Source organism: Rhodotorula toruloides, assembly GCF_000320785.1.
Source record: "Rhodotorula toruloides NP11 unplaced genomic scaffold Scaffold9, whole genome shotgun sequence".
Lineage (NCBI taxonomy): Eukaryota > Fungi > Basidiomycota > Microbotryomycetes > Sporidiobolales > Sporidiobolaceae > Rhodotorula > Rhodotorula toruloides.
In genome coordinates, this window is record NW_015622969.1 from 69555 (window position 1) to 94198 (window position 24644).

General features: G+C 61.6%; 11 protein-coding genes across 11 annotated transcripts; 6 read left to right on the forward strand and 5 right to left on the reverse strand.

The window, feature by feature from the left end:
- Window positions 1-322: 322 nt before the first annotated feature.
- On the reverse strand, window positions 323-3744 carry RHTO_07960 (structure-specific endonuclease subunit Slx4; the record flags this gene model as incomplete). The annotated part of the gene is made up of 4 exons (XM_016421614.1): window positions 323-379; window positions 437-526; window positions 584-1609; window positions 1666-3744. 4 exons carry the CDS (start codon window positions 3742-3744, stop codon window positions 323-325), a joined length of 3252 nt encoding a protein of 1083 aa, XP_016273726.1.
- A 598-nt stretch (window positions 3745-4342) lies between these two features.
- On the forward strand, window positions 4343-5617 carry RHTO_07961 (uridine phosphorylase; the record flags this gene model as incomplete). Its single annotated transcript, XM_016421615.1, has 9 exons — window positions 4343-4375; window positions 4438-4447; window positions 4510-4716; window positions 4783-4852; window positions 4916-5060; window positions 5121-5150; window positions 5223-5307; window positions 5374-5471; window positions 5531-5617. The coding sequence occupies 9 exons, from the start codon at window positions 4343-4345 to the stop codon at window positions 5615-5617; spliced, it is 765 nt and encodes a 254-aa protein (XP_016273727.1).
- A 1422-nt stretch (window positions 5618-7039) lies between these two features.
- RHTO_07962 (protein tyrosine phosphatase) lies at window positions 7040-10580 on the forward strand (the record flags this gene model as incomplete). Its single annotated transcript, XM_016421616.1, has 4 exons — window positions 7040-8630; window positions 8694-8773; window positions 8836-9201; window positions 9270-10580. The coding sequence occupies 4 exons, from the start codon at window positions 7040-7042 to the stop codon at window positions 10578-10580; spliced, it is 3348 nt and encodes a 1115-aa protein (XP_016273728.1).
- Window positions 10581-10845: 265 nt separating this feature from the next.
- RHTO_07963 (uncharacterized protein) lies at window positions 10846-12434 on the reverse strand (the record flags this gene model as incomplete). Its single annotated transcript, XM_016421617.1, has 4 exons — window positions 10846-11175; window positions 11229-11468; window positions 11531-12240; window positions 12302-12434. The coding sequence occupies 4 exons, from the start codon at window positions 12432-12434 to the stop codon at window positions 10846-10848; spliced, it is 1413 nt and encodes a 470-aa protein (XP_016273729.1).
- Window positions 12435-13042: 608 nt separating this feature from the next.
- RHTO_07964 (uncharacterized protein) lies at window positions 13043-14620 on the reverse strand (the record flags this gene model as incomplete). The annotated part of the gene is made up of 5 exons (XM_016421618.1): window positions 13043-13372; window positions 13436-13678; window positions 13732-14103; window positions 14185-14423; window positions 14482-14620. The coding sequence occupies 5 exons, from the start codon at window positions 14618-14620 to the stop codon at window positions 13043-13045; spliced, it is 1323 nt and encodes a 440-aa protein (XP_016273730.1).
- Window positions 14621-14694: 74 nt separating this feature from the next.
- RHTO_07965 (uncharacterized protein) lies at window positions 14695-15087 on the forward strand (the record flags this gene model as incomplete). The annotated part of the gene is made up of 3 exons (XM_016421619.1): window positions 14695-14721; window positions 14778-14890; window positions 14973-15087. 3 exons carry the CDS (start codon window positions 14695-14697, stop codon window positions 15085-15087), a joined length of 255 nt encoding a protein of 84 aa, XP_016273731.1.
- Window positions 15088-15596: 509 nt separating this feature from the next.
- On the forward strand, window positions 15597-16710 carry RHTO_07966 (uncharacterized protein; the record flags this gene model as incomplete). The annotated part of the gene is made up of 4 exons (XM_016421620.1): window positions 15597-16054; window positions 16125-16372; window positions 16439-16602; window positions 16660-16710. 4 exons carry the CDS (start codon window positions 15597-15599, stop codon window positions 16708-16710), a joined length of 921 nt encoding a protein of 306 aa, XP_016273732.1.
- A 1051-nt stretch (window positions 16711-17761) lies between these two features.
- RHTO_07967 (protein of Uncharacterized protein family SERF) lies at window positions 17762-18295 on the reverse strand (the record flags this gene model as incomplete). Its single annotated transcript, XM_016421621.1, has 4 exons — window positions 17762-17809; window positions 17888-17992; window positions 18109-18120; window positions 18269-18295. The coding sequence occupies 4 exons, from the start codon at window positions 18293-18295 to the stop codon at window positions 17762-17764; spliced, it is 192 nt and encodes a 63-aa protein (XP_016273733.1).
- A 533-nt stretch (window positions 18296-18828) lies between these two features.
- On the forward strand, window positions 18829-21495 carry RHTO_07968 (histone-lysine N-methyltransferase, H3 lysine-79 specific; the record flags this gene model as incomplete). The annotated part of the gene is made up of 7 exons (XM_016421622.1): window positions 18829-19618; window positions 19683-19785; window positions 19873-19933; window positions 19995-20584; window positions 20669-20755; window positions 20819-21022; window positions 21135-21495. The coding sequence occupies 7 exons, from the start codon at window positions 18829-18831 to the stop codon at window positions 21493-21495; spliced, it is 2196 nt and encodes a 731-aa protein (XP_016273734.1).
- Window positions 21496-21793: 298 nt separating this feature from the next.
- Window positions 21794-22628, reverse strand: RHTO_07969 (Autophagy-related protein 16 domain protein; the record flags this gene model as incomplete). Its single annotated transcript, XM_016421623.1, has 3 exons — window positions 21794-22042; window positions 22102-22360; window positions 22429-22628. 3 exons carry the CDS (start codon window positions 22626-22628, stop codon window positions 21794-21796), a joined length of 708 nt encoding a protein of 235 aa, XP_016273735.1.
- A 126-nt stretch (window positions 22629-22754) lies between these two features.
- On the forward strand, window positions 22755-24641 carry RHTO_07970 (uncharacterized protein; the record flags this gene model as incomplete). The annotated part of the gene is made up of 2 exons (XM_016421624.1): window positions 22755-22840; window positions 22907-24641. 2 exons carry the CDS (start codon window positions 22755-22757, stop codon window positions 24639-24641), a joined length of 1821 nt encoding a protein of 606 aa, XP_016273736.1.
- Between the last annotated feature and the right edge of the window lie 3 nt (window positions 24642-24644).

Genomic DNA, 24644 nt, shown 5'->3' on the forward strand with positions numbered 1-24644 from the left:
CTCGGAAGCGCTCAGTCAGCCATGAGGAGCGCAGGCGTGGATGGTTTGCAGGAGAGAGGCGTCTCGGAAGTACACAGCAACGTCGCTGGGCTCGTTCGTTGCTGTGAACATTGAGAACGCCTGACAAGATGTCACATACGTGCGGGAAAAGCTACAAGGTTGTCGAGCCAAGAGAGGGAATGTGGAGATGCGGCAGGCAACATGCGAAAGGACTGCAGCTGGAGGAGCGATAAAGAGGCTAAAGGACACGGGTTTGAGATAGAGTAGGCGCGAGAGGAAGTGCTGGCGATAGGGCAATTGGCGGCGAGCGCGAAAGGAACGATCATTTGTAGCGACGACGGGACCCTCCAGTTGGGTCTTGCGAGTAGTGCGTGATGCTCTGCCATGATGAGCGGATTAGCGACAACCGTTGAACACTCCATATGCGGAGACACACCTGCTCGTCGAGACACCGCATCAGGGCTGCCTTGGCAATCTTGACACCATTGTCGGCAGCGAGACGGATGAACTCGGAGAGGTGGACGGGCTGGAGGCGAGTACATCAGCCGATGACGGGCTCTAAGAGTGAGCAAGCGGAACACACCTCGTAGCGAAGGATGCGGAGATAGAGCTGCTCGTCCGCCATGATGAGCTGGCGGATCTTCTCGGCGAGCGAAATGCCTCCTTCGTCGGTTGCGTCAGGGTCGTGTGCCTCGTCGCCATCGAGGTCGACTTGCTTCTTCCGCCTGCCTTTCGTAGCCGTCTTTGCAGGCGGCGACGCGGTAGACACACCCTTCTTCCCCTTCCCGATGACCTTCGATTTCTTCGGCGAGGCTGCGTCCGTCTCGACCGCAGACGCTGCACCTTCGCCCGAGCCGGCATGCGTCGCCTTCCAGATCTCCTGCATCTGCCGGACGAGGACCGCCTTCTCCTTCGCCTTGCGGAAGCCGAACTTAGCGACTTCACGCTGCAAGGCGGCGACGGTCATCTTGTCGTAGTCCGGCATGTCGGCGGTGGCCGCAGTCTTGACGGGGAGAGGTGCAGCAGTCTTTGCGATAGAGGGCGAAGGCCGACGTCGCTTCGTCGGAGTCGTCGATTCGAACGCTTCGTCATCGGACGACGAAGGAGGAGCCACGCGACGTGCCCGTGCTTTGTTGCTCGATGCAGGCGAAGCCGGCGTCTTGCGGCGCCGAGGCGTAGCAGCCACGACCTTCGCCAACGGCTCCTCCTCGCTCGACGAGACCACCGCAGTCTGTCCGCCGTCTCCAGCACCGCCTTCCAGCATCACGTCACTTCCAACATCACTCACCACGCCCACAAGCAGCTCGTCCTCGCTCGTCCCGCTCGTCCTCCTCCTCCCCTTCTTCGCCAGGCTAGGGCTGGACAAACCAAGCGTTCTCATCGCCTCCGCCGCCTCGTCCGTTCCCTTCCTTCCCGGCGAGGGCGGCGAGCTGTGCAGGCTTCTTGAGCTGTGCGACGGCGGCGAAGGGGCGGCGAGAGCCGGGCGACGTAGAGGGGAAGGTGACAAGGAGGAGAGGGTGAGGGTCGAGAGGCGAGCGGATGAGGCGGGAGAGAGGGCGGGAGAGGTAGGCGAACGGCGTGAAGGCGAGCAGATGGGCGAAACAGAGCACTAGGACGAGTCAGCCGATGTTTTGGCTCAAAGTGAAGGGCAAAGGCGGAACTCACCACGACCTTGCCGAGCAACTCGTCATTCCTCCCTGCAGCAACGCTCCACAACGACTGCTTGCCGCTAGCAGACCGCCTCCGACCGTGGTGACCCTCTCCATCGTCGCTGTCGCTGAACGGGTCCGGCAACGACAGCGGTCGAAAGGGCGAGCGAGACCTCCGACGTGACGGGGTCCCGCTGATGGTGGTGCGATCCGAGTGCTCGACGAACGTCATGAGGGGGTCGATGGGGTTCGCCGGCATGTCGTAGCGTGAGGTCAGCCTGGATGGCTCGAAAGACTGGGTCGGGCGCGGCGGGTCGTCGCCGGACGTGTCGCTATCGAGAACGGAGTGAGGGACCGATGCGTCGAAGGCGAGCATCGCGTCTGCACGGGAAGCGACGGCGTTTCGGGCGGTCGAGGAATCGGGCTTGAGACGTCCCGTCGGTAGAGGCACGACTTCGTCCTCCTCCTCCTTCTCGACCCCGGCCGATTCGTTGACGACCTTCCAGCCGTCGTCGACGCTAGATGCGGCGACCTCGGCACGCTCCTTCTTGACCTGCTTGGCGAGCTTGACGACCCTGGCCACCTGAGCCTTCCTCCTCGCCTGATCAAACTCGTCCTGCGTTTCCTTGATCGCCCGATACCACTCCTTCGGGTCGTCGCCGGCATAGCCTTCCACTCCGACGACCTTGACCTCCTTGAACGCGTTCGCGCCCTCGCCCTTCCCGACAGCCATGTCGAACAGCGTCTTCGCCTCCTCGTCGGCTCGACGCTTGCCGTCCGCTTCTTCGGCGAGGCGGAGGATCTGGCTGTCGACGAGGTAGCGAACAGTCTCGGCGGAGTAGTCGTTCGCAGTGGAGCAGGTGCGAGTGTGCGTCTGGCGGGATGCGAGCGCTTTCGAGGCGGGCCAGGCGGCCTTGCAGATCACACAGGCAGTAAGGGCGCGGAGGCGATCGTCGGGAGGGAGCTCCATGGGTGGAGGGAGGAACGAGAGGGAAGAGGCGGTGACGCGGCGGACGACCGGTCGAGCCGAGGTGAAAGACGAGGTCACCGAGGTGAGCTTGAAGGATGAGATGACGAGACCGTCGGGATCGCTGTCAAGCTCATCCACTTCCTCCTCCGCCTCCTGCTTGGGCGCAGCAGGCTGCGCCGCCTTTCTCGCCGCCGTCTTGCGCTTCGCCTTCGGCGGCTTCGCCTCGAGCTCCTCCCAAGGCTTCTTCCGCTGCGGCTGCGAAGTCGGCTCGACAGACAACCTCTCGCTCTCCGTCACCGACTTCGAACCGGACCCGAAGCGCTCCTTCCAAGTGTCGGGCGGCGGAAGCGAGTCGCTTGTCGAGGACGAGCGAATTGAGCGAGCAACGTCGTCCGTCGAGGCCGCACCAAGTGTCTTCGACTTGCGAGCAGCATTTGACTTGGAAGGCGCGGTATCGAGTATCTCCACGGACGAGATGGACGCCGAGCGCGTTTTCTTGACAGTCGGGAGTAGGCGGCTCGAGACAGTGGCTTTCGCCTTGGCCTTCTCCTTGTAGCTGTTGCGGCGGACTTCGATGTCGAGAGGCTTGAGGTCGTCGTCGGAATCGCTAAGCTGAGGAGTGCTGGAGCGGAGGAGGTCGAGAGCGGATACGAAGGGTGCGGAGACGAAGGGTTGTTCGGCGCTGGTCGAGCGGGACGAGCGAGAGCCGGTTTCGCGACTCGTGCTCGAGACGGGAGCTGCTGCTGCCGTCCACTGGTCGGGCGCAGCCGTCGGCGACGGAACCCTCCTCCTCTTCCCAGCCGTCGAGGACAAGTAGCCCGACTTTGCCTTCCTTCTTGCCGGCTCCTCGCCCTCTGACGCAGACGAGAGGACAACCACGCGGTCCTTCTCGACTTCCCGCCCTTCCGCCTCACCCGTACTCAACCCAGGCCGTTCGTCCGAAGTCCTTCGCCGGCCAGATCGCGTTGTGTCCTCCTTCTTCGACGCAATGCGCTTGATCGCGCACTCCGGCTCCGAGTCAGAGATCACAGACTCCGAGTCGGACCGCATCGTAGCTGGCAGAACGCGTGGAAGCCCAGAACGAGGTGGCGGTCCTTGCACTGCTGGTGGGAGGCGAGTGAGCATCAGACATTGCGTTAAGGGATTGGGGAGGCCGGCACCAAATGGCCAGGATGTCCTGCTGGCCTTGTACACTGGCAGGAGCAAGCAGCGCTGAGCTGCGTGCCGGATGATGGGCGCGAGCGCCAGCGTTGTTGGGCGAGGGCCGCAGGGCGAACGGGGCGCGTCGGGAGTGTGGTGCGCGGCCGGCGGGTCAGAAGAGCAGTCAAGAAGCCAGACTAGCAGCAAGAAACGCCTCCTCGACGAGCGGGCGTCGCGAAGTGCGAGATGTCAAAGGGAAAGAGTTGCCTCGAGGTTTGTCCGCGCTTCAACTCCTCGGTTGGGCTTGACAGGGAAGCCCGGACTTCTGTATGCTCTCGTTGGCCCTGCTTGTGCAATCGTCGCAGACCTGCGAGTGTTTGTCGCCTCCTCGTGTCTCCCCTCTTCATCTCGGCTTCCTCCCCTTCGCCCCCTCGCGCTCAAACTGCCTGCTAGACCGCTAGACCGCTCCGATTGAGCGACAGCATTCGCTAGAACACGCGCACTCCATCCCGCACTTCCCCGTCTTTGAGAACTCGACCCTGCCCCCACCTTCGCCCGTTCAGCTCCCTCACGGCCTCGCAAGATGACTGTGCCCAAGACGATGAATGCGAACTTTGTGCGTATCATCTTAGCAGTCAGCAGGCGAGCGGAGCTGACCACCTAGCTTGTTCTGAGCAGCCCATGGACGGTTCGTCCCGCCTCCTCCCTCCCGTCTGCCTCTCCTCCCTCACTCAGCTCAACTCCCCGCAGAGCAAGGCCACGTCCATCACGTCGGCGTCCGAGCGGGCCAAGTCTCCAACCTAATCCTAACAGTCGGCGACCCCGCCCGCCTAAACCGAATCGCCTCTCTCCTCGACGCAGAGCCAAAACCGTTCGAGAATACCTCGAGCAGGGGGTTTACGGTTGTTACTGGACGGTATCAGGGAGTGGAGGTCAGCTTGGTTGCGATCGGGATGGGTAAGTGCGGTCCATGTCGTGAAGTGAAGGAGGGAGAGGCGCTGAGAGGGCTCGTGTTGTGCGCAGGAATTGCGATGGTCGACTTCTTCGTCCGCGAAATCCGCGCCGTCGTCTCAGGCGACATCACCATCATCCGGTGCGTCCCTTCTCCTCCTTCTCCCCTTCTTCCCCAGCTAAATCGTCCTCGACTTGAACGCAGCTTCGGATCCTGCGGCTCGCTCGACCCTACCCTCCGAGTAGGCTCGATTGGCGTCCCTGAACGAGCGGTACAGATCAGCACAAATTACGCGCATTGGCATGCGAAGAAGGGGGAAGAGGTGCCGGGGTACTTGGTTTCGCCGCCGGTGCGTCTCGCCCGTCTGTCGTCCCAGCGCGAGCTGTGCTGACACTGTGGAATGGTATAGATTACAGCAGATGCAGAACTACAAGCGCACGTACGTCCCTTCCCCTCCCCCTTTTCCCCTCCCAATGTCCACCGCTGACAAGCTCTCTCCTGAATCGCGCAGCTCTTCTCGACCCTCTCCACATCCGTCTCCTCCCCAACCTGCGAAGTCCGTTCGCTCCCCCTCCATGCCTCAGCAGACACTTTCTGTCCGTCCCCCCGCCCTCCCCCCCTGCCCTTCCCCTCGCTCACTTAACCTACTTGCTCGCGAACAGACTCGTCCCAAGGCCGACTAGACCCAAACTTCCAAGACGACAACACCAACTTGCTCGATTCCCTGCTCGCGAGGTATCCAGACTGCGCAAGTCTCGAGGTGCGTTCCCTTTCTCCCTCCGTCCCTTGCAGAAGCTGATTGGTCGGGTATGGTGAGAGGACAGATGGAAACAGCCCACCTATTCCACCTCTCCTCCATCTCCCACCCACCTCCAACCTCCTCCACCCCGACCGCGCCGAGGATAAAGTCCGCAGCATGCCATATGGTCTTCGCGGACCGTACAGGAGGAGAGTTCATTGAGCGTGAGGTGGTGGAAGGATTGGAGGGGGTGGTTGGGAGGGGGTGTTTGGAGGCGCTTGTGAGATGGGGGAGGGGGGAGCGAGGGAGGGGTTGAGGCGTTGCGGGTTGGGAAGGAGGAGTGAGGACGCAATGAGATGCTCGTGAGGAGTCGGAGCGTGCGCGGCTTTGAGCAGGAAAGGGAATTGAGCGGGTCTCTGCGCAGCGGCCTTCAGCGACGTTGAGCGCTTAGCAGTCAGGACCCAGCTGTAGCTTCGACCGCGAGTCGCTCCGTCTGAGATAGCAAAGACCGTGTATTTCTCCGCCCCGGGTACGGCGCCAACTCGCTCCGCAGGTTGCGCTCGAAAGCGAACCGACCATCTCTTGCAGAAGCGACTCCCTCCTCCTCCTCCAGTCCTCCTCACATGTCCGCTGCGTCCGTCCGTCCCCCCGCCCTCTTCCTCCCCGATCATCGCCCCATCTCGCACAGGTCTCGGGAGACCTCATCTCATCTCATCTCGTTCGGAGAATGAACCGGAGCACGAGGAGGAAGACGGAGGAGGGCTCGTAAGGGCTCGCTTCGGTGGGCGGGGAAAACGGAAGCGGCAGATTCGCCGTGTGCGTACTGAGGAGCGACGGTCTTCGTACCATAGCGAGCAGAAGGAAGGACCAGGATCAAGGTCGAGGAGAGCGAGGAGGAAGACCTTGCGCAAACTCGGTGAGAAGCCGACCCCTCCTCGCGCGTGTCCTCCTCCGAGCATCGAGAGACAAGCAGGAGACGACCGAAGCACACGAAGAATTACCAGCCAGCAGGATGCGGACGACCCACACGAATCTTTTCCTCCTCCTCCTCCTCCTCCTCGCCTCCTCTTCGCCTCGCTCTTGCTCCGCGCGCTCGATCGGACTACGGGCGTCTGAGGATCGCGCGCACGCTCGTTGGCGTGAAGGAGGAGACATTGAGATGGCTCCGGGTCATTGGCACAAATTGCAAGCGTTCGGCCTCGAAGGGGTCGGCGGGTCCGAGGGCGGCGAGGTGAGAGGACTGGGTGGATCGGCTGTGTAGCCTGCATCGAGGAGTCTCCAGTGTACTGTTGCAAAGCGAAGCGAAAGAGAGAGCGAGCGGGAGCTCGTCGTCGTCGTCGTCGAGTGAAATCACGCAGGCGGCAGCTCGTCTCGCACTCTCGCTCGCCGACTTGTGCTGCTGGACTTAGTGCTGTTACGATGGCTGCCACTCTCTGAGACTCGCCTCTCACACACACACACACCCAGCCAACGCCGCCTCCCTCTTCACCCGCACTCACTCTCGTCATCCCAATCTCGCTCACCTCGCAACTTCGCCGACCACGCCTCGCACGCACGCCACTAGCACAGGAGGACCACCGCCGCAGTGTATGCCAGGCCACACAGGCACGAAACCCGCTCACGCCATGCTCAACCGCCCGCGTCTCTCGCCCAAAAGCCCAAACGAGTTGCAGCAGCGCGAGGGGTACTTTGTCCCGCCCACTCCGGCTGCAGCCGACCGCGCTCAGCACGCTTGGAGTCCGTTCTTGGCGGTGCAGCACGGAGGAGACGCGGCGCTGGGACGGGTCGACGAGAATGGCGAGGTTGCGCGAGCGGGCTATGACGCTGGACATGGTGCGGGCGGCGCGAGTGGGCTGGGGGGAGCGGGTGCGGCAGGTCACTCGAGTGCGAGTGCAGGGACCGGACACGCGAACGACGCGCCGTCCAACTCGCCCTGGGGGACGACCGCCCCTCCGTCCTTCACGCTCTCACCAACCTCGACCGCCTTCAACGCCAAGTTCAGCCACGCCCTCCGCGTTCCCTCTAGCTCAAACATCCCCCAAACGCCGCTCTACCCTCCGCCTTCTTCGCCCTTCATTCCCGAGAACGCTTCGTCAACCCGTCCCGCAGCTGCGTCATCGTCCCATCCTGCGGGCGCTGTTCCCCCTACGCCAGGACCCAGCACGACTTCCGGCCTCTCGTTCCCTCCCTCTCTGTCCGCCAACTCGCCCTTCAAGATGCCCACCTCTCTCGCCTTTGCAGGCCGAAAACCATCAGGCGCCACCGCTCGTCCCAACTCGCTCTCCTCCGCCCAACGCACCGCCTCCGCCCTCCCCATCCCCATAACCTCCCAACGCTACACGCTCTACACGCCTCACCAAATCTTCTCCCTCATCCACGAAGCGCAGTCCAATCCCTCCTCTCAAGCGCCTCCGATCCTCGTACTCGATATCCGCACACACACGGCTTTCGTCTCCGAGCGCCTGGCAGGTTCGATAAACGTCTGCGTTCCATCGACTCTTCTCCGTCGTCCTGCGTTCGGGATCGACCGGGTGGCGGATAGCCTACCCCCGTCGGACCAAGAAGTCTTTGAGAGGTGGAACTCGTGCGGAGTCATCCTCGTCCTCGATCAGGAATCCACTTCGCTCGTAGAAGGCGGTGGACCGGCATCGCTACTCGCGAAATTCGACAAGGCGGGTTTCGAGGGAAAACTTGGGTGGGTCAAAGGAGGTTGGTATGCCGTTCGGACGCAGTTGAGGGGTTTGAAGGAAGAAGAACAGGACAAGTTGGTCGAGGTTGGGTCGGCTGCGGTCGCGCAGAGTCCGACGACTGCGTCTGCGCCGGTATCGGCTCATTCGACGCCGTTTGGTGCGCCCGGCCCAGCAGGCGCACAGACTTCCGCTCTCGACGCCCCTACGTCTCTCGGAGGCGACGACTCAGCGCACGGCTCGACCTATCCCCCCATCAACACCAAGAAACACGGTCGCCCGGTCTTGCAAGTTCGCGACCTCCCCGCCTCGGCATTCCAGCTCGCATCGACTTCGGCGTTCCGTCACTCGTCGAACGAGACGAGTCGGAGTACGAGTCGGGCCGGACCGGAGGTGATCAGTCCTTCGACGAGCGGGGGCAGTTTGTCTTCCAGCGGGTCTGCGAGGCCCAATATGGGCAAGCGGCGGAAGAGCGGCAACGAAGGGTTCTTGGGTGAGTTGACGCGCTCTGACTCGATGGGTGGACGACCGAGTTTTGATGCCCGGTTGCGAGGAGCGATAGCGACGTCGAGGGACAACAGCCAGGTTCGGACGAGCGCAAACCCGTTCTTTGACAACATCCGCCAGAACAGCGAGGTGCGTCACACTGTCCCCTCGTCCGCTCAACCGCGCGCTCGCTGACGCTCACGCGAATACAGGCCCTTTCGCTCGAACGCTCGCTCGCCAACCTCGTGCCCATCGACCTCCCTCCCGTCTCTCCCTCCTTGATCCCCTCCCTCCCCTCCTTCCTCCGCACCTATCTCTCCCTCTCGCCCATGTCGCGCGCAGACCGCCTCGCACGGCAATTCTACGAGCTCGAGTTCGCCGAACGCGAGAGGCTCGAAGGGACGTTCAAGTGGCATTCGAGGCAGAGTGTTGTCGGGGCGAGAGAGGCGGTGGAGGAGAGGGAGGGAGCGGGGAGGGAGGCGCAAAGTGAGGAGGATGAGGAGAAGAGGTGGGAGAAGTTTGGGATCTCGGCGGGAGTCGAGTTGGGCAACTTGAATCGGTTCAAGAACATCTTCCCGGTGCGTTCACGCCCTCTCCGCTCGCTTGTGGTGCGGCCGGGCTGACATCAATGTCTTCCCGAGCGCAGTACGAGCACGCCCGCGTCCGTCTGCAGTACCACTCGCCCTCCGCGACCGACTACGTCAACGCCTCGTACCTCTCGCTGCGCAACTCGTCAAAACGCTTCATCGCCTCGCAAGGACCGCTCCCGACGACCTTCCGCGACTTTTGGCAGATGTGCGACCAGGAAAACGTCGGCGTCATCATCATGTTGACCAACTTGCAGGAAGGTGGGAGGGACAAGTGTGGGCGGTATTGGGCATCTGAGCACGAGGGAGAGTGGGACATCCAGCTCGAGGGAGACTTGGAGCGCGAGGAGGTGGATCGGTTGAAGGCGTTGAAGGCGAAGGGCGGGATGGAGTCGACGGGCGGGTCGTTGGGGCAAGGAGGCGCGAAGAGTCCGGTAGCGGGAGGAGGCGGGTTCTTCAGCGTGTTCGACGCGAAGGAGGCGAAGAAGGAGGAGGAAAAGGCCAAACCCAAGAATTTCGAAGAGGCGACCTTGAGGAGCACGATCACCGTCCGGCGTCGCCGACAGTCCCGCAACTCGTCTTCCTCGTCGACGCCTCCACCACCTCGCAAGATCCGCCACATCCAGTACCGCGCTTGGCCCGACTTTGACATCCCCGCCGAACCCGCCGATGTCGTCTCGCTGGTCAACGAGGTCGACGCTGCACAGCGCGCGTACATGCAGGAGACGGGATGGGATCCCGAGGAGCACGGCGGGTTGGAGCCGCCGATCCTGGCGCACTGCTCGGCGGGAGTCGGTAGGACCGGCGTCTTCATCATGGTGAGCTCGCTCCTTGCCAAGCTGCGGCAGGACCACGAAGCCGCGATGCGTGACAGCGGCGCACGAACGGACGACGGCATGGACATTGACCCGCCTTCCGCCGCCGCACCGCCCTCTCGACCGCCCCTCGCCGAGCGACTGAGTGACCCCGAGACGTCGCTCCTCTCGACTGGTTTGTCACTCTCCTCTCTCAACGGTCCCGCCCACTCGCCCAGCCCCACGCCGATGCACCCCAGCCTCTCCCTCCCCCGCCTCGAGTGGCGCACCTCGTCGAACTCGACCTCGACGACCTCTTCCGCAACTCTCGCCCCGCCCATCCCGACTTCGGCGGGCAGCGCCACACCCGCTTCGCCGAGCCCTGTCCAGCTGTCGCTTCCTCCGCTCGACGTCCCCGCTCTCGCCCAACACGACCCGATCTTCGCGGGCGTCAACGAGCTCCGCGAGCAGCGCATGAGCATGGTCGCCAACTATCGCCAGTACGTCTCGGTGCTCGAGTGCGTTCTCGAGGGCGCCGTCAGGCTGTTCAGCCGAGACTCGGCCAAGTCGTCGTGAGGTTTGCCTTCCTCACCTTTATCCTCATCCTATCGTTCTGTCCCCTTCCCCTGCTCGTATATAGCCTTTGTTCTATACAGACGCTCCTCTCGCTTGCACGCTCGCACAGTACATTTCCTCTCTCTCTTCCTTGCCACCTTCTCTTTGGGTATCGACCCGCCTCGCAAAGCGCATGCCATACAGTCGTTGTTACAGCTTCATCCTCGCCCCGCAGCTCCTGTCCGCGTCCTCGTGTGCCGGCAGGCGATCCCGTCCCGACTCGTTCTCAGAAGATGTCGAGGAACATGTCGTGTTCCGCTGCGGAGATGTGCCATCTCTCGAGCTTGAAGTCGTCGTCGGGTCCAGCTCGTGTTGCTCGGATCTCTTGATCGTACCGACTTATGACGAGCGCGCGAAAGGGCGCCCTGTAGCGCAGGTACTGCAGGATGGCGGAGAGGACGGGAAAGTGTTCGGCGACGTACGGTGGAGTGAGTGCGGCGGGATTCACCATTCCTTGGAACGCAGGAAAAGAGTTGAAGGTTGATCTGGTGACCTCGAGGCGGATCAAGTTCGGGAAGAACGAAAGAAGGCGTGCCAGCTGGCTCCAATGGTCGACCTGCCGTTAACGAAGGGTCAGACGAGTCCAGACGGGCGAAAGTGAACGCGTACGTCTGAAAGGCCATCATTTGACGGACCGTCGAACCTTAGGCTCTGCACCGTCGCAATAACCACCCCAGCTTCCTTCAGCGACATCCAGCTGAAGTCCTTGCTCGTCGCCAAGTCGATGTGCTTGAGCGCGGTTTGATCGATGAGCGAGAACACCGCCGCAATGAAGACTATAGCCGTCGATTTGCCTGTGTCCGTCAAGTCGACAGCGAGCGTCGTAAGGCCAACCGATCCGAGTTTGCCCTGGATGTGTTCGAGCAAAGTCAGTCAAGTTTGACCAGGTGCAGTCGATGCAGGAAACACACCCTGCTGTGGAGCTCTTTCAAAGGAGCCAAAAGCCGCCACGCCGCCTGTTCGTTCGCAATGGACCCCGCCAGACAGAAGCTTGCAAGGCTCGCCCACGGGATGACGGGCACGGCCGAGTCGGAAAACAGGGTGACCCTCAGCTTGACGAGACCCATACCGCGGGCTTCCAGAATGCTCTGAGCGACCGATCCGCCAAATACGTCGAGACACCTTAGAGCGCGGAACGTTGAGCGGCGTGCTCGGACGACGATCTCCCCGTCGGCTTCGAAGCGGAAGCGCGCCAGAGACGGCATGTCGCCGATGATGTCGAGGTAGACGTCAACGGGATGTTCGAACACGTCTCCCATCATCTGGAGACAAAGGTCGGCGAGGTGCGGGAGTCGAGCCACAACTATCAGCCCAAGTCGGCGCGGGCCGTCGCTGTTCATAGACAAGGCAACTTGTCGAACGGAGTCGTGCAATCGCTCGTCTTGCGCAAGGATGGCGAGATTGCGGTCGGAGGATGCCACCGAATAGGATGCGATCCTCAAGAATCGCGTCCAGATAGGAAGTCCGATCCTCCAGATGCGCTTGTTGACACGGATGCGTCCGAACCGGTCATCCTCGTGGACTGGGGCGTTCTCGAGTGCCAGGACCTCGGCGAAAATGCGGTGGAGGAGTTCGTCGGACAAGTCGAGGAGGCTGGTCCGGTGCTGACCGCTCGCTATGGCTGTGAGACAGACCTGATAGTCAGCCACTCGTTACGTCTTTCGTAGCTCGACGGAGCGCACCTTCGTCGTGGTCGCCGCTCGTGCTCGCGCCTCCAGCACCAGGTTCCGGGGTGGGCAAATCAGGCGGCGCGTCGTGGGCCTGGCGAGCAGTCGCAGCGGCTGAAGAGGTATTCTCAGCAGTACTTCCGACCATCACAGCAGCGCTTCGAGCGGGAGTAGGCGAAGAAGAGCGAGCGGTTCAAGGCGAAGAAGCCAAGCGGCGGTTGGCGAGCTATACCTCACTCGCTCTCGCTCTGACGGCTTGTGAGCCTCACAAGCAGCTACGAAGACTCGATTCGAGCAGCTGGCCAACCCGTCAAGACGCCCGATGCGATACACCCGGTTCTGCGTTTCTCATCAGCTGGAGGAGGAGGAGTCGAGTACGGAGAAGAAAGGCCCGCCTAGCCTCGCAGACATGCTCGGTCAGCCTCATTTGCGCACACGGGCGTACTACCACGCCGGGAAGTCCTTGGAGAGGGCGGAGTACAGGCTTTGTAGTCGCGGTCGGCTCGAATCTTGCGGTGCCGCAGTCTGGTAGCTACAAATGAATTGCTGAGGCCAGCAAGCAGGTTGCTAGATTGTGCTACACCGAGCGCCATACCGCTGATCGGCTCGGCGGGACTTGACGGCTTGATGCGCAGGCTGCTGCCGCTCTCTCTTCGTCGCACGTCTCGCTCCTCAAGTAACATGCTCTGCGGCACCTCACTATACGGCGATCTTGACATCGACCGAGTGTACTTGAAAGGTCGTGTTGCGAGGGGGCTACCAGTACTCGTCCAAGTTCTGCTCCGCCTTTTCGACCGTCCACCGCTCGAGAGTGAAGTCCTCGCGCGTCGACGATCTTGTAGCCCACAGCTGCTTCATTCCGCCCGAGTACGAGAGACGAAGCTGCAGGACTTGGGTATGCTTGAAGTAGAGAAGGATCGCGGCGAGAGTCGGGTGCTGGACGGCAAGTTGCTGGAGATGCAGGAGGCTGGAGACATCGTCTGCTGGTGTCACAGAAAGATAGCAGAACTTGAAGTCGTTGAGTTCGAGGCGGCGGAGCGAAGGGAACAGAGGGAGTAAGCGGGCGAGTCGCGTCCATCGCTCCGTCTGAAGACGTGCTGCTGGTCAGTCGCGTCCTTCAGCATTGGAAGAGAGTGGCAAAAGACCAACATCGGGATCTCCTCGACTGCACGAGAACCACAAACTGGTGATTGATGGTGCCGGCGACGCGCTCGCTGCGCAAGCCCAATCCTCGCCCGCAGGTTCGTAAATCCTCAGACGCCCGATGCCGGTTTTGCTGAGCGAGCCGAGTAGCTCTTGGTGGACGGTTCTGGCTTCTTCCAGACCCTCTGAGGCGTACGAGTTGCCTAAGCGAATGCTCATCCCGCGAAGCCCGGCGGCAGCGAGTTCGTCCTGTCCAAGCGAGTTCAGCTGAATCATCTAGCAGGAAGTGGGAAGTTACGCACGTTCTCGTCGTAGGATTTCAGACCTTTCAAGAGAGCGCGAGCTTGAAGGACGCGTGGCAGTGGCAGTGCGAGGTACAAGTATCGGAGAGTCCGCCACGGAATGCACGGCACGGAATGCTCGTCGGCCACAGACAGATCAAGAGCACCAAGAGCTGGGTTGCTTCCTTGGAGGATCCATGTTGCGAGATGACCGCTGTCGGACCGGAGTCGGCGGAGGGCGGGGAAAGATGGCGGAGGGCGCGCGATTGGAGTGTCGATCTCGACGTTAAGTATCAACTCTTGTAGCGTAGAGATGCCGGAGATGTCTCGAAGGTATTCGTCGAACGGGCAAGGCGTCGGATCGCCGTTTCCTTGTAATACCAGCGTCCTGAGCTGCAAGAGGTGGCTCAGGCCGGCAAATATGGAGCGAACAGGAGGTTCACGACACTCAAGGTTGACAGCCAGGTAGCGTACGTGCTCCCGCTCGTGCGAGTGGCGAAACAACGCAGCGACGTCGCTGTCGAAGGTCGCTACGGCCTGGTGAAGATCGCACCGTCGGTACCAGGCCGGGATCGCGGCGCGACACATCCTTCGGATGACCAGGATGGTTGAGAAAGGCCAGGTTTGGTACGCATCGGCAAAAGCGAGTTCCCAGATGTGCTCGAGCAACTCGTCCGAAAGGCTCGAAAGGCCGGTCGGCGAACAAGCGGGTTCTGTGCGTGCGAGAGCGTCAGTAAACGTCGACGCAGGAGCTGGAACCGACAAACGCACCTGACGGGCCGTTCGCAGCCGCATCGACCGTCGCTCCTCCTTCCGAAGGTGTCGAGGACGAACCGTCGGCGGTTCCTCCATTGGCCGAGCGGAAAGTCGACGCCCCGCTTGGCGTGATGGAAGAACGAGTAGAGACCATCGCAGCAATGCTTCGAGCGAGAAAAGTGGACAAGCAGTGAGCGGTCGTGGGGAGAGGAGGGTCGGACCGCAACCATGTCCTCCTCATACGCCGCGCTGCAGGTGAGTGGGCCCAGTAACCTCGTCGAAAACCCATATTGACCGCTGAACCCACCCAGCTCGAGCACCCGTCGCTCCCGGCCTTCCAACCCTTCCTCTCCCCCTCATCACTCCAGCCGCTCTCGATCCTCTTCCTCGCCATCGCATTTGTGTTGACGTTCTATTTCTCGACGTGAGTGTATCCAGATATGCTCGATGTAGCGCTGAGCGCGCCCGTCGATCGATTGCTGACCTTGTCTGGGTGAACGGAACAGGCTGCGGAGCAAGTCGACTCTCCCCGTCTCCGAGCTAGCAGTCGGCGGACTGGCAAGCGTCTTCGGCGGTTTCGGACTCGTCTTTGCGTTCTGCGCGATCGGGGCGAACGTCTAGGCGTGCGGGATGAGGTCTGACGGAGCCAGTGCGGCTGAAGGTGCGTTGGCTGCTCTCGCTCACGGTGGTCCTGCGGAGACCAGGTTCCCGGATGTCAAGTTGACCTTCAGTCCTGCAGAATGATACCCGACTTTTCTGTACCATACCCGCGGCGTTCGCCAGGCCTGTAACGACGAGAAGTGTCGCCATTCCTCCTCTTTTCCCATTGCCTCGCTCTCAGCTCCAGTCGCTACCTGCCGCCTGGCTCGGCCCTGCTAGACAAAGGGCTGCTGAGTTCCTCGAGGGAAATTTCAGGCTGGCTGGATAGCGTGTTGGTGCCGCTGGCTGCGGACTTTGGCGAGAGGACGGTTCCCACGAGCTCCTGCCGGCGCCTGTCTCGCCTGACGGCGCTCAAAGCTGTCCTACACTTCTGAAAAGAGCGTCTCTATGACCAAGAAGCGAAAGGAGAGCTACAGCGAGCGACTTGACCCTCTCACTTCGCCCTCCTCGCTCCTTTCCCTCCTGCGTCGATGGCCTACTCGCAGACTCGGCTGCACAACCCGCTTGTGCGGCCGCCGCGAGGGCCACGGACGCCTGCACACATCCCGGCGTCGCTCCTCCCGCTCATCTCGACCCGCAACGGCCACATCGTCCGGCTGTACAACATCCTCGCGCACCTCCTCACGCTGCCCCCGTCGCCCGAGACGTCCGTGCGGACCCTGCGGGCATGGCGAGCGCTCGCTAGCTGCAGGGAGGTGCACCTGAGCGTGCTCTGGCGGACGGGCGCGGCTGTCATCGAGCGGATGAGGGTCGAGGGCGGCGACGCGGACGACGACGAGGAAGAGCAGCGCTGGCGGGCCGGGCAGCGCGCAGAGTGGCTCAAGTACTGCCAGGAGGGCAGGGTGGACCGCGTCGACAAGTTCAACGAGTACATCCTCGCCCTCGTCGCCGCCGGTCGCGCCGAGTTTGCCCTCGACGAGCTCGACGCGTGCGTTCGCCTCTTTCGCTCCTTCCCTTCACTCGCTTTGCGCTGATCTCGCTCGGGAGGATGCCTGCAGCTACCTCGACAACCAGCCCTACACCGACTCGATCAAACTCAACACCCTCTACGGCCTCCTCGCTCTCCTGACCGCCCAGCCCTCGAACTTCTCTGCTGCCCGCACCCGCGCTTCCTCCGCCTCAGAAGACTCGGATTCGTCTTCGGATGATGAGTTCGGCTTGTCGCGGAAGCGGCGCAACGGTCGGTCTAGCCAATCTGCTAAGCGTGCTCGCGTGAACGGGCAAGACGAGGGTCCCGTCGACGCTGGTGCGGAACATTTTCCCTTTTCCCATATCCGTTCAAGAAAGCTGACCTCAGTTCGTCCTTGTACAGACGAGGAGTACTCCATCCTGCTACCGGCAATCGCTGCCGCTTCCCCCAACCTCTTCTCGAAAGCGACAGAGCGGTTCAAGCGTGCTGCCCGGCTCGCAGACCGCGAAGCTCGCGACGCGAAGAAGGAGGAGGGCGCGAGCGAGGCAGCACGATGGCTGAGCTTGGTGAGTTGGGTTTCGCTGTCGCTCAGGCGTTGTTTGCTGACCCGTCAGTTTGCTCAGATCCGACGGCATGTCGACAAGCAGGCAGCAGATCGCAGCGACTCGCCCTAGACTCTCGTTTCGTCCCCCGCCCATACCGCAGGACTCGCAGTACCAACATTGTTGTCGTAACATCGCATCCTCTTGTTGCCGACCTCTTCTTCCGCCAACCTACGTCTCGTCCACAGCATCCCCCGGCCTTCATACCATCCTCCATTCCACTCTCGGCTCCATCGAAGCCCCTCCCCAGATGCGCCCTCAAAAGCCGTCCATTCGGGTGCAGGGGTCAAACTGGATGCCAAAATCGACGAACACCCTTTCGCTCCCTCGACACATAACGATAAGAACGAGGGAGTCGTCTCGCCTGCGTATTATGCGCCGCCGTTCGCGGTCGTGCGCGGTGCGGCTCGAGGTGCAGAGGGGGGTGCGACATTCCTCTGCTTTTCGCTGCGCTGACTGCGCCTAGGACGATCGACGCGTGAAGTGAAGGCCAGTTCTGCTTGCGACTCTCGCCACCGCGGCCGACTCCCTTTTCTTCGCTTCTCCTCGACGTCGATTTTCCATTCCCTCTCCCTTCTCCATCATCGACCGACGGGCGCTTCCTCCGGCTTCGTACCGGCGATTCGGCATGTCCTGCTTCGCTTCACCACCCAGCTCGCCCGCCCAGCTCCGCCACCGCTCTCCTTCTCCCTCCCTCTCCCCCTTCACCCGCCACCATCCTTATCCGGCCACACCCCAAGCACCTCTCCCCTCTCTTGAGCGGGGCAGAGCAAGCCCATGGTGTGGCCGCATCAAGCGTGTGCGAAGAGTCGAACTTTTCGAAGACAGAGAGATTTCGCTATCACTCTGCAGCTCAAGGGCGATGACGGATGGTAGATAGTATCTCTCTGACATGCAATTCGCAATTAGAAGCCTTTTTCCCGAGTCTAAGCGAGAGAGAGTGTGAGGAACGAGGAGAGAGCGAGTTGCAGGGAAATGCGAGAGGCGAGGCGGCGCGCCAAAGGGCGGCAGGGGAGAGAGGAGTACGACAGTTGCGGGCTAGATGTCGGAATGGTGCATCTGTAGGACGTCTAAAAGAGGGAATGGGTATAGTCGGTGCGCGAGGGAGGCGAGAGGGAGTCGTCTATTTCGCCTTGGCGCCGTCGGCGGCCTTCTTCGCCGCTGCTGCTTCCTGTTCGAGCTCGCGCACGGATATCAGCAACTCGCCACAGTTGGTTAACCGCTGAGAGACGTCGGAAGCGGGACGAACCTGCTTCTGCCTCATGATAGCCGCGTCCGCTTCTTGCCGCGCCTTGAACGACTTGCCGTCGTCGTTCCGCTTGCCTTTTTGTGCGTCTGCGGCCTTCTTCTGGGCCTGTAGAGCCGGAAGAGAGGAGGTCAGCCTCGCGATCAGAGGCGGCAGGATTTGAAGGAAGCGAGACGAGGTGTGGCTCGAACCGGAGCGAATGAAGGGAGAAGAGCTTGACGAACCTTTTCGCGCGCCTGTGTACGACGTAGAGAAGAGTGTAAAGCGTTAAGTAAGCGTCAGCTCGGCCGAACGAACGAAAGAGGACGGAAAGCGGCCGCGAGGTCGAGGAGAACGAGGATGGGGAGCGAAGGGGTAAGGGAATGAGCGGAAAGAGCGCTTCACCTTGTCCCGCTGGTTTCCACGCGCCATCTGTTCTGCAACAATGAGATCAAGTCAGTCACGCTGTCTTGACGGTGTTTGCGAGTGTAGTCCGCGAGCGTTCCGCCTCCGAGCGTCCTGCCTCGCCGAATCTCGGTCCGCGTATCACAAGCCACTCTTATCCACTCTTGCAGACCGCCCCCTACTGCCTTCCAGCCAGACTGAGGGAGTGCCGCGAAGTTGACGGGACACACCTATGAAGTTGAAGGGACGACGAAAGGGCGAAGTTGGAGACGGGCGGACTCGACAGGACAGCAGAGCAGCCTCAAGCGATGAAGGTCTTCACCAGATCAAGCAATCTGGCCTCGGCGACGGCTGTTGGCGAGGACGAAAGTGAGAGGAGCGCTCGCGTGAGGGACTCGCCATCGCTACCCACTCTCACACCGCTTGAAGACCGCTGCTTGCGTGGAGAGGCTGGTCCTAGTACTTGTGTGGCTGTTTGTGCACGCGAACGACGGCTCCGAGGCGTTCTCCCTCCCCCTCACCCACCCTCCATCTCGCATCTCTCCGGACTTCGCCTCGCCATGTTCACCAACTCGAGGCCGCTGCCAAAGTCAGCCACGGCGTCTTCAACACCCTCGCGACCCGTACCGACCATCACCGTCAAGCCCAAGATCTCGGTCGTCCCTCCACCCTCCTCACCTCTCTCGTCTATCGCGTCTTCCTCCGCTTCTTCGCCTCCGAACGCGTTAAACGGATCGTCGACAGCGTCAAAGAAGCCTCGCATTCAGCTGACGACCAAGAAGGTGACGGTCGTCAAGTCGGCACCTCCCGCCTCGACTGCACCCGGCCAGCCGCGAAGCATCAACAAATACCCTGCGCCTCCGCCAAAGCCAAAGCCAAAGGAGATGAAGGAGAAGTCGAAGAAGAAGAAGGGCATGCTGCGAGGCTTGTCGAGCGATGAGGACGACGAGGAGAGCGAGGACGAGCGGCCGCGGAAGAAGGTTAAGAAGGGGTCCTCCTCGTCCTTTGCGTCTTCTGCGAGTGGAAAGGGACGTTTGAAGGTCAACGGAGCGAATGGAAGTCGCGCAGCATCGCCTCTGCGGCAGCAGCACTCGTCGACCTCGAACGGCACCCTACGCTCTTCTTCGCCTCTCTCGTCTCTCCCTTCCACCTCATCCGACGAGGAAGAAACAGAATCAGAGTTGTCAAGCGTTGATGAGGACTACTTCGCGAGGACATTGAAGCGGGAAGACGGAGGAGCGATTGCAGTGCGAGATCCCAGTGCGAAGCCGCTGCCTGCAGGAGCTGTAGCGGAAGCGGGCAGGTCTGGAGAATGGCTGGTGGTGAACAACCGAGGGGCCTACCGAGACTGTATGTCTGCTTTTGTGTCTTCCTCTCTTGCGACACTACGCGCTGACTGCGCGCCGCACGACAGACTTTGTCGACTTGACCGACCCTGAGCGACCTACGACGCAGTGGGCGGGCAGCGACATTCCGACAGTAGAGCTTGAGCTGCCTGGAGACGGCGCGAAAGAGAGGTGCGTTCAGAGGACCTCGCTGTTTGGTTCACAGGCTGAGCTTCGCCGCTCGCTTGTACTGATTCCCCGGCCGGTCTTCTTGGACAGGTTCGCTCTCCTCGCACCGAAGAGCGACGACGAGTACAACCCCATTGAGGACGTGATGAGCGTGCGTAAGATTCTGCCATCGTCGCTTTCTCCGATGCGCTGACCGGTTCCTGCTCTCGCAGACTGTGCTCGCCGTCCTCGACCACTTCCTGACGCCCGAACAAGCGTCGCACTACTTCGGCCATTCCCCCGGCAAGACGTCATTCGGCGCCTTCCTCTACAACCGCTCGACCTCGAACTCTCGTTCCGGCACTCCCTCCGGCTTCAGTGTCCCCGACAAACTCGCCCCTCGATCCTCGAGCACGACCAGTCTGGCGCCGTCACCCGCACCTTCCGGAGTAGCCGACTCCCCTCTCCCCTTCACTCTCGACTTTGCCCTTCTCGCCACCTCGACGCCTCCTCCCGCCCCAACTCCCGAGATCGACCGCACGCCTCTTATCCGCCAGCTCGAAAAGGCCCGAGCAAAGCGCGACGGACCCTCCTTCCTCGCCGCTCTCGCACGATATAACTCGACACTTTCGACGCTCAAATCTGCAGGCTTGATCAAGGCCAACATCGCCGCGATGAAGGGACTGAAGGAGAAGGTTTGGACGAAGGTCTTCCAGCAGTGCTACGATCGGGCGGTGGGGCCCGGCATCGAGGATTTGAGGAAATACGAGGCGTTTTCGGACAACGTCTATGGCGAGCTTTTGCCCAAGTTCATGAACCAGATGTGCGTCGGATTGTCTTTGCGCATTGCCATCGTGGTCGACGCTTTGTTTCGACAATGGCTAACGGAAGAACACCTCCTTCGCAGTTTCGACAAGACGCACCTCGGCCCCAACAGCGTCTTCGTCGACCTCGGTTCAGGCGTCGGTAACTGCGTCGTCCAAGCCGCTCTGGCGTGCGTCTACTTCCCTTCAAGCCGGCTCCTCGAGCGAGTCTGACTTTCTCCCCTGCTGCGCAGCACTGGCGCCACCTCTTACGGCTTCGAAAACATGCCCCACGCCTCTTCTCTCGCGCGGGACCAGCTCGCGGAAGCCGAGAAGCGGTCCAGGATGTGGGGGCTCGGAGGAGGACCGATGAAGGTCGTCGAGGCGGACTTTTGCGAGTGTCCCGAGGTCATGCAGGTTCTGCGGACCGCGAGCGTGGTGTTGGTCAACAATGAGGTGTGAGTCACTGTCCTGTATTCCTCGCTTCTATCCTCCTCGATGCAGGCGGAGGAAGATGGAATAACGGGAAAAGGATAAGCGACTGATCCGCACACGCCCATATGCTCACAGTTTCACCTCGACGCTGAATCAACGCCTCTCCTGGCTCTTCCTCGAACTCCCCGACACCTGCAAAATCGTCTCCCTTAAGCCCTTCCTTCCTCCCAACTTCTCCCTCTCGGCACACAACGCCAACTCCCCTCTCGCGATCATTAACCAAGCTCCGGCTTTGCACTACGGTCCCGGTAGCGTGAGCTGGAAAGAGGGTGGAGGGAGTTTCTTTGTGAGTAGGGTGGATAGGGCGAGGGTGCAGCGGTGGTTGGAGAGGGAGGGGAAGCGGGAGAAGGAGAAGGAGCGGAAGAGGGCTGAGAGGGGGAGTTCGAGGGGCAGCTCGGTCGCTATGAGTCGGAATGGGAGTGCGATGGGCAAGTAGGCGGGTTGGAGCGCTTGCTGCGAGGAGGGGGCGCCTGTCGATGCTGCTTGTTCTTGTCTGTCTCTCCGATCTGTCGTTCGCATCACCTGGAAATCGCATACTCTTTATTCACCGCATTGGTCGCCGCTTTGTCCATTGACGAGTCTTGGAGAACGGAAAGGCCTTTTGGAGGCGCTTTCCGTTCACGAGGGAGGATGACAGGAGGATGAGGACACTCCGCATTGCGTACTTCCGACAACAAGGGAGGACCAATAGAACACGGAAGGGGACAGCACAACACTCGACAGCACAGACAACCTCAAATCGCCTCCATCTCCTTCTCCTTTTCCTTGCCCTTCCCCTTGCCCCCGTCGCCGTCTTCCGCCTCCCTCTTCAGCTTCTTCGCCTCCTCCAGGAACGCATTCGCCTCGTTCATCCGGTTCGCCTCCTCCGCTTTGCTCTCGAGCCACCGTTGGAGGAGCGCGGCGTTGTCGGTTTTGAGGTTCGAGTTCTGGAGTTCGAGTTGCGAGAGTTCGAGTTCGAGAGACGCGAGTTCGTCTTGGAGGATCTGTCCACATTCGAGCGTAAGCGGACGGCGAGTCGTAAGAAGCGGAAAGGTGGACGCACGACGAGTTGACGCTCCTTCTCCTTGACCATGTCCTTGTACCAGCCATCTTTCTCCCTCAGCGCAGCGACCTCTGTCCTCAACCTCGCCAACTCGTCTCTCTCGTCTCTTCCGCGTTCCTCAGCCTCCCGTAGCGAGTCGGTGAGCGAGAGAAGCCGCTGGGCGTTCAGGGATTGGACTTTGTATTGCTCCGAGAGGTCGGCGCGGGTTTGCGCGAGTTGCGATTCGAGAGAGGAGATCAAGGCGGAGTGGACTGCGCTGCTGTAAGCGCGGCAGAAGGCTCTACGTAAGTCGGGTCCTCGTTGACAGTCGGGAAGAGGGGAACGAACTCGGTGTCCCTCCCCTGCGCAGCTCCTCCGCCTGTCCCGCCCGTCCTCGCTGCATGCACAAGTGCATTGTTGCGCTCCTTCAATGCGAGCGTCTGCTGGGCGAGTCGCGAGTAGTGTGCGATGACGGGTGCGAGGGCGTGTTCGCGGTGGTCGCGGTGCAGGAGGGCGAGGCGGATCTCGTCCTGCCACGCCTGTGCCATGCGAGTCTAGTCGAGCCAGCCAGTCCTCGTACGAGCGTGTGAGCGGTTGACGGGTGACCCTTCTCTTCGAGCTTCAGCTCTCTCCCAAGACCTCGCTGGACTTGCTGCTCGCTCTCTCGCTTTAGGATGCACAGGGTCGCTCAGAAGGGCGCTGCGCCGCTCAAGAGCGCGGCTAAGCAGCTCGCCACACCGCAGTGCCGCTGCTTCACCTCGTGCGCTCCCTCATCTCTTTTCCCCGATGAGGACCCGTCAACTTACCTCGACGTCCACGAGAACAGCTCGCCACGCTCTCAATCGGGCACAAAGAATTTGGTCAAGGCAGCGGCGCGCGAAGCGGCCAACAGCGGGCCAAAGTACTCGTTTCCGCAGGACGCCTTCACCTCGACTTCCGAGTTCCATCCGACCCGCGTCCCGCTCGCAGCTCTCGACGACCAGAACTCCGCCGATCTCTCCGACCACATCCACTCGCGGTTGTCGCACATCTCGACCGAGACGGGCGGGCGGAGGAGGCAGCGACAGACATTGTCGAATGCAGAGGCGCAGGCGTTCGCAGACTTGCTCGTCGAGATTCTGCCTCGCTCGCTACAGTCTGGCGGGTCACCGGACGAGAAGAAGTTCCAGGGACCGATACACAAGAACGCCTCGCCGGGAGGAGCCGTCTTCGATCTGTTCTTGCAGAACGGAGGATCGCCTGCACTCTCGCCTGGCGTCGAGCGAGTTCAGCGCGCAGTCCTCGCCAAGGTTGCGCCGCGGTCCGGCCTGCGACTCGACGAGGGAACGGGACGGTGGGAGCGGCGAGCCAAGGCGTCGTTGACGGAGGAGGAAGAGCTCGAACTCGACAAGCTCAAGCAGGAGCTCGTCGAGCTCAAGAGCGACGTCGACTTGTTCGAATGGTCCATGAAGCACGTCTTTGGCCTCTCTCCCGAGACCTTCGCGCGGTACAAGTCGCCCAACGCATACCGAGGCATCTTCCCCGATCCGACCACGATCCCCGTCAATACGCAGTTCCTCGGCGCCGCATTCACCGAGCCGAAGACGCCTCTCGAGCGCGCACCAGGCGTCATGTCCCGCCTGTTCCCCGACCTCCTCCATCTCGTTTTCCTCGTCCTCCGCGACGTGCACCACAACCCCGCCGCCGCACTCGCCATCTTCTCGCTCGCCGCGTCCAACCCGTATAGCTACATCAACGGATGCAGCCCGGCACTGTACGTCGAGGTGCTCAAGACGCGGTGGAGCGAAGGAGACGTCGAGAGCGTCCTCTCGACGATGGAGGAGATGCGCGCGAGCGGTATCCGCCTCGACGAGAAGGTCCGCCAGCTCGTCTCTGCGATCGGCGAGGCGGTCCGTGTCGACGCCGAGCGCGCAGAAGCCTGGGTTGAGTACCTCGTCGAGCAGGGACACTACCGCGACAATCCTTTCGAGGGACCGCACGACCGCGAGAGGGAGATTATGAAGCGTCGGTTCTTCGACTCGAGGCAGCTCGGCGCGTGGAGCAGGATGGAAAAGATGGTCGAGGAGGAGCAGGACGAGTTTGATGCGATGCGGCGCGAGAGGGAGAACGAGAAGCTCGATCGGCAGGAGCGGGCGAGGTTGCGCAAGATTGAGGCCGAGGCGGGCCTCGAGCGTCCCAGGCAGGACATCCGCGGGAGGGACGAGAAGCCGATTTTCACCGCTGACCGCGCCGCTCAGACGGAGGAGACTGCCCCGCCCAAACCTGCGTACCCGCCCTCCGCCTTCCTCGTCGACCGGGACAAGACTGGTGTCGCGGACGGCGCGGATAACCGGAAAACCCCGTGGCGAGGCAAGCTGACGGAACGCCAGATGGCGCGCCTGTCGGTCGTCGACAAGCCGTGGGAGAAGTGGGAGGTGCCCGAGCCGGAGATGGTTGATGGCGAACTCGTCCTGCCGCGCACGCCGTCGTTCCTCAACAAGTACAAGATCAACCGCGCGGGAAAGACCAAGGAAGAGAAGGCGTGGAGGGACCAGAAGCATCCGGCGCTGTGGTGGAAGTAGTTT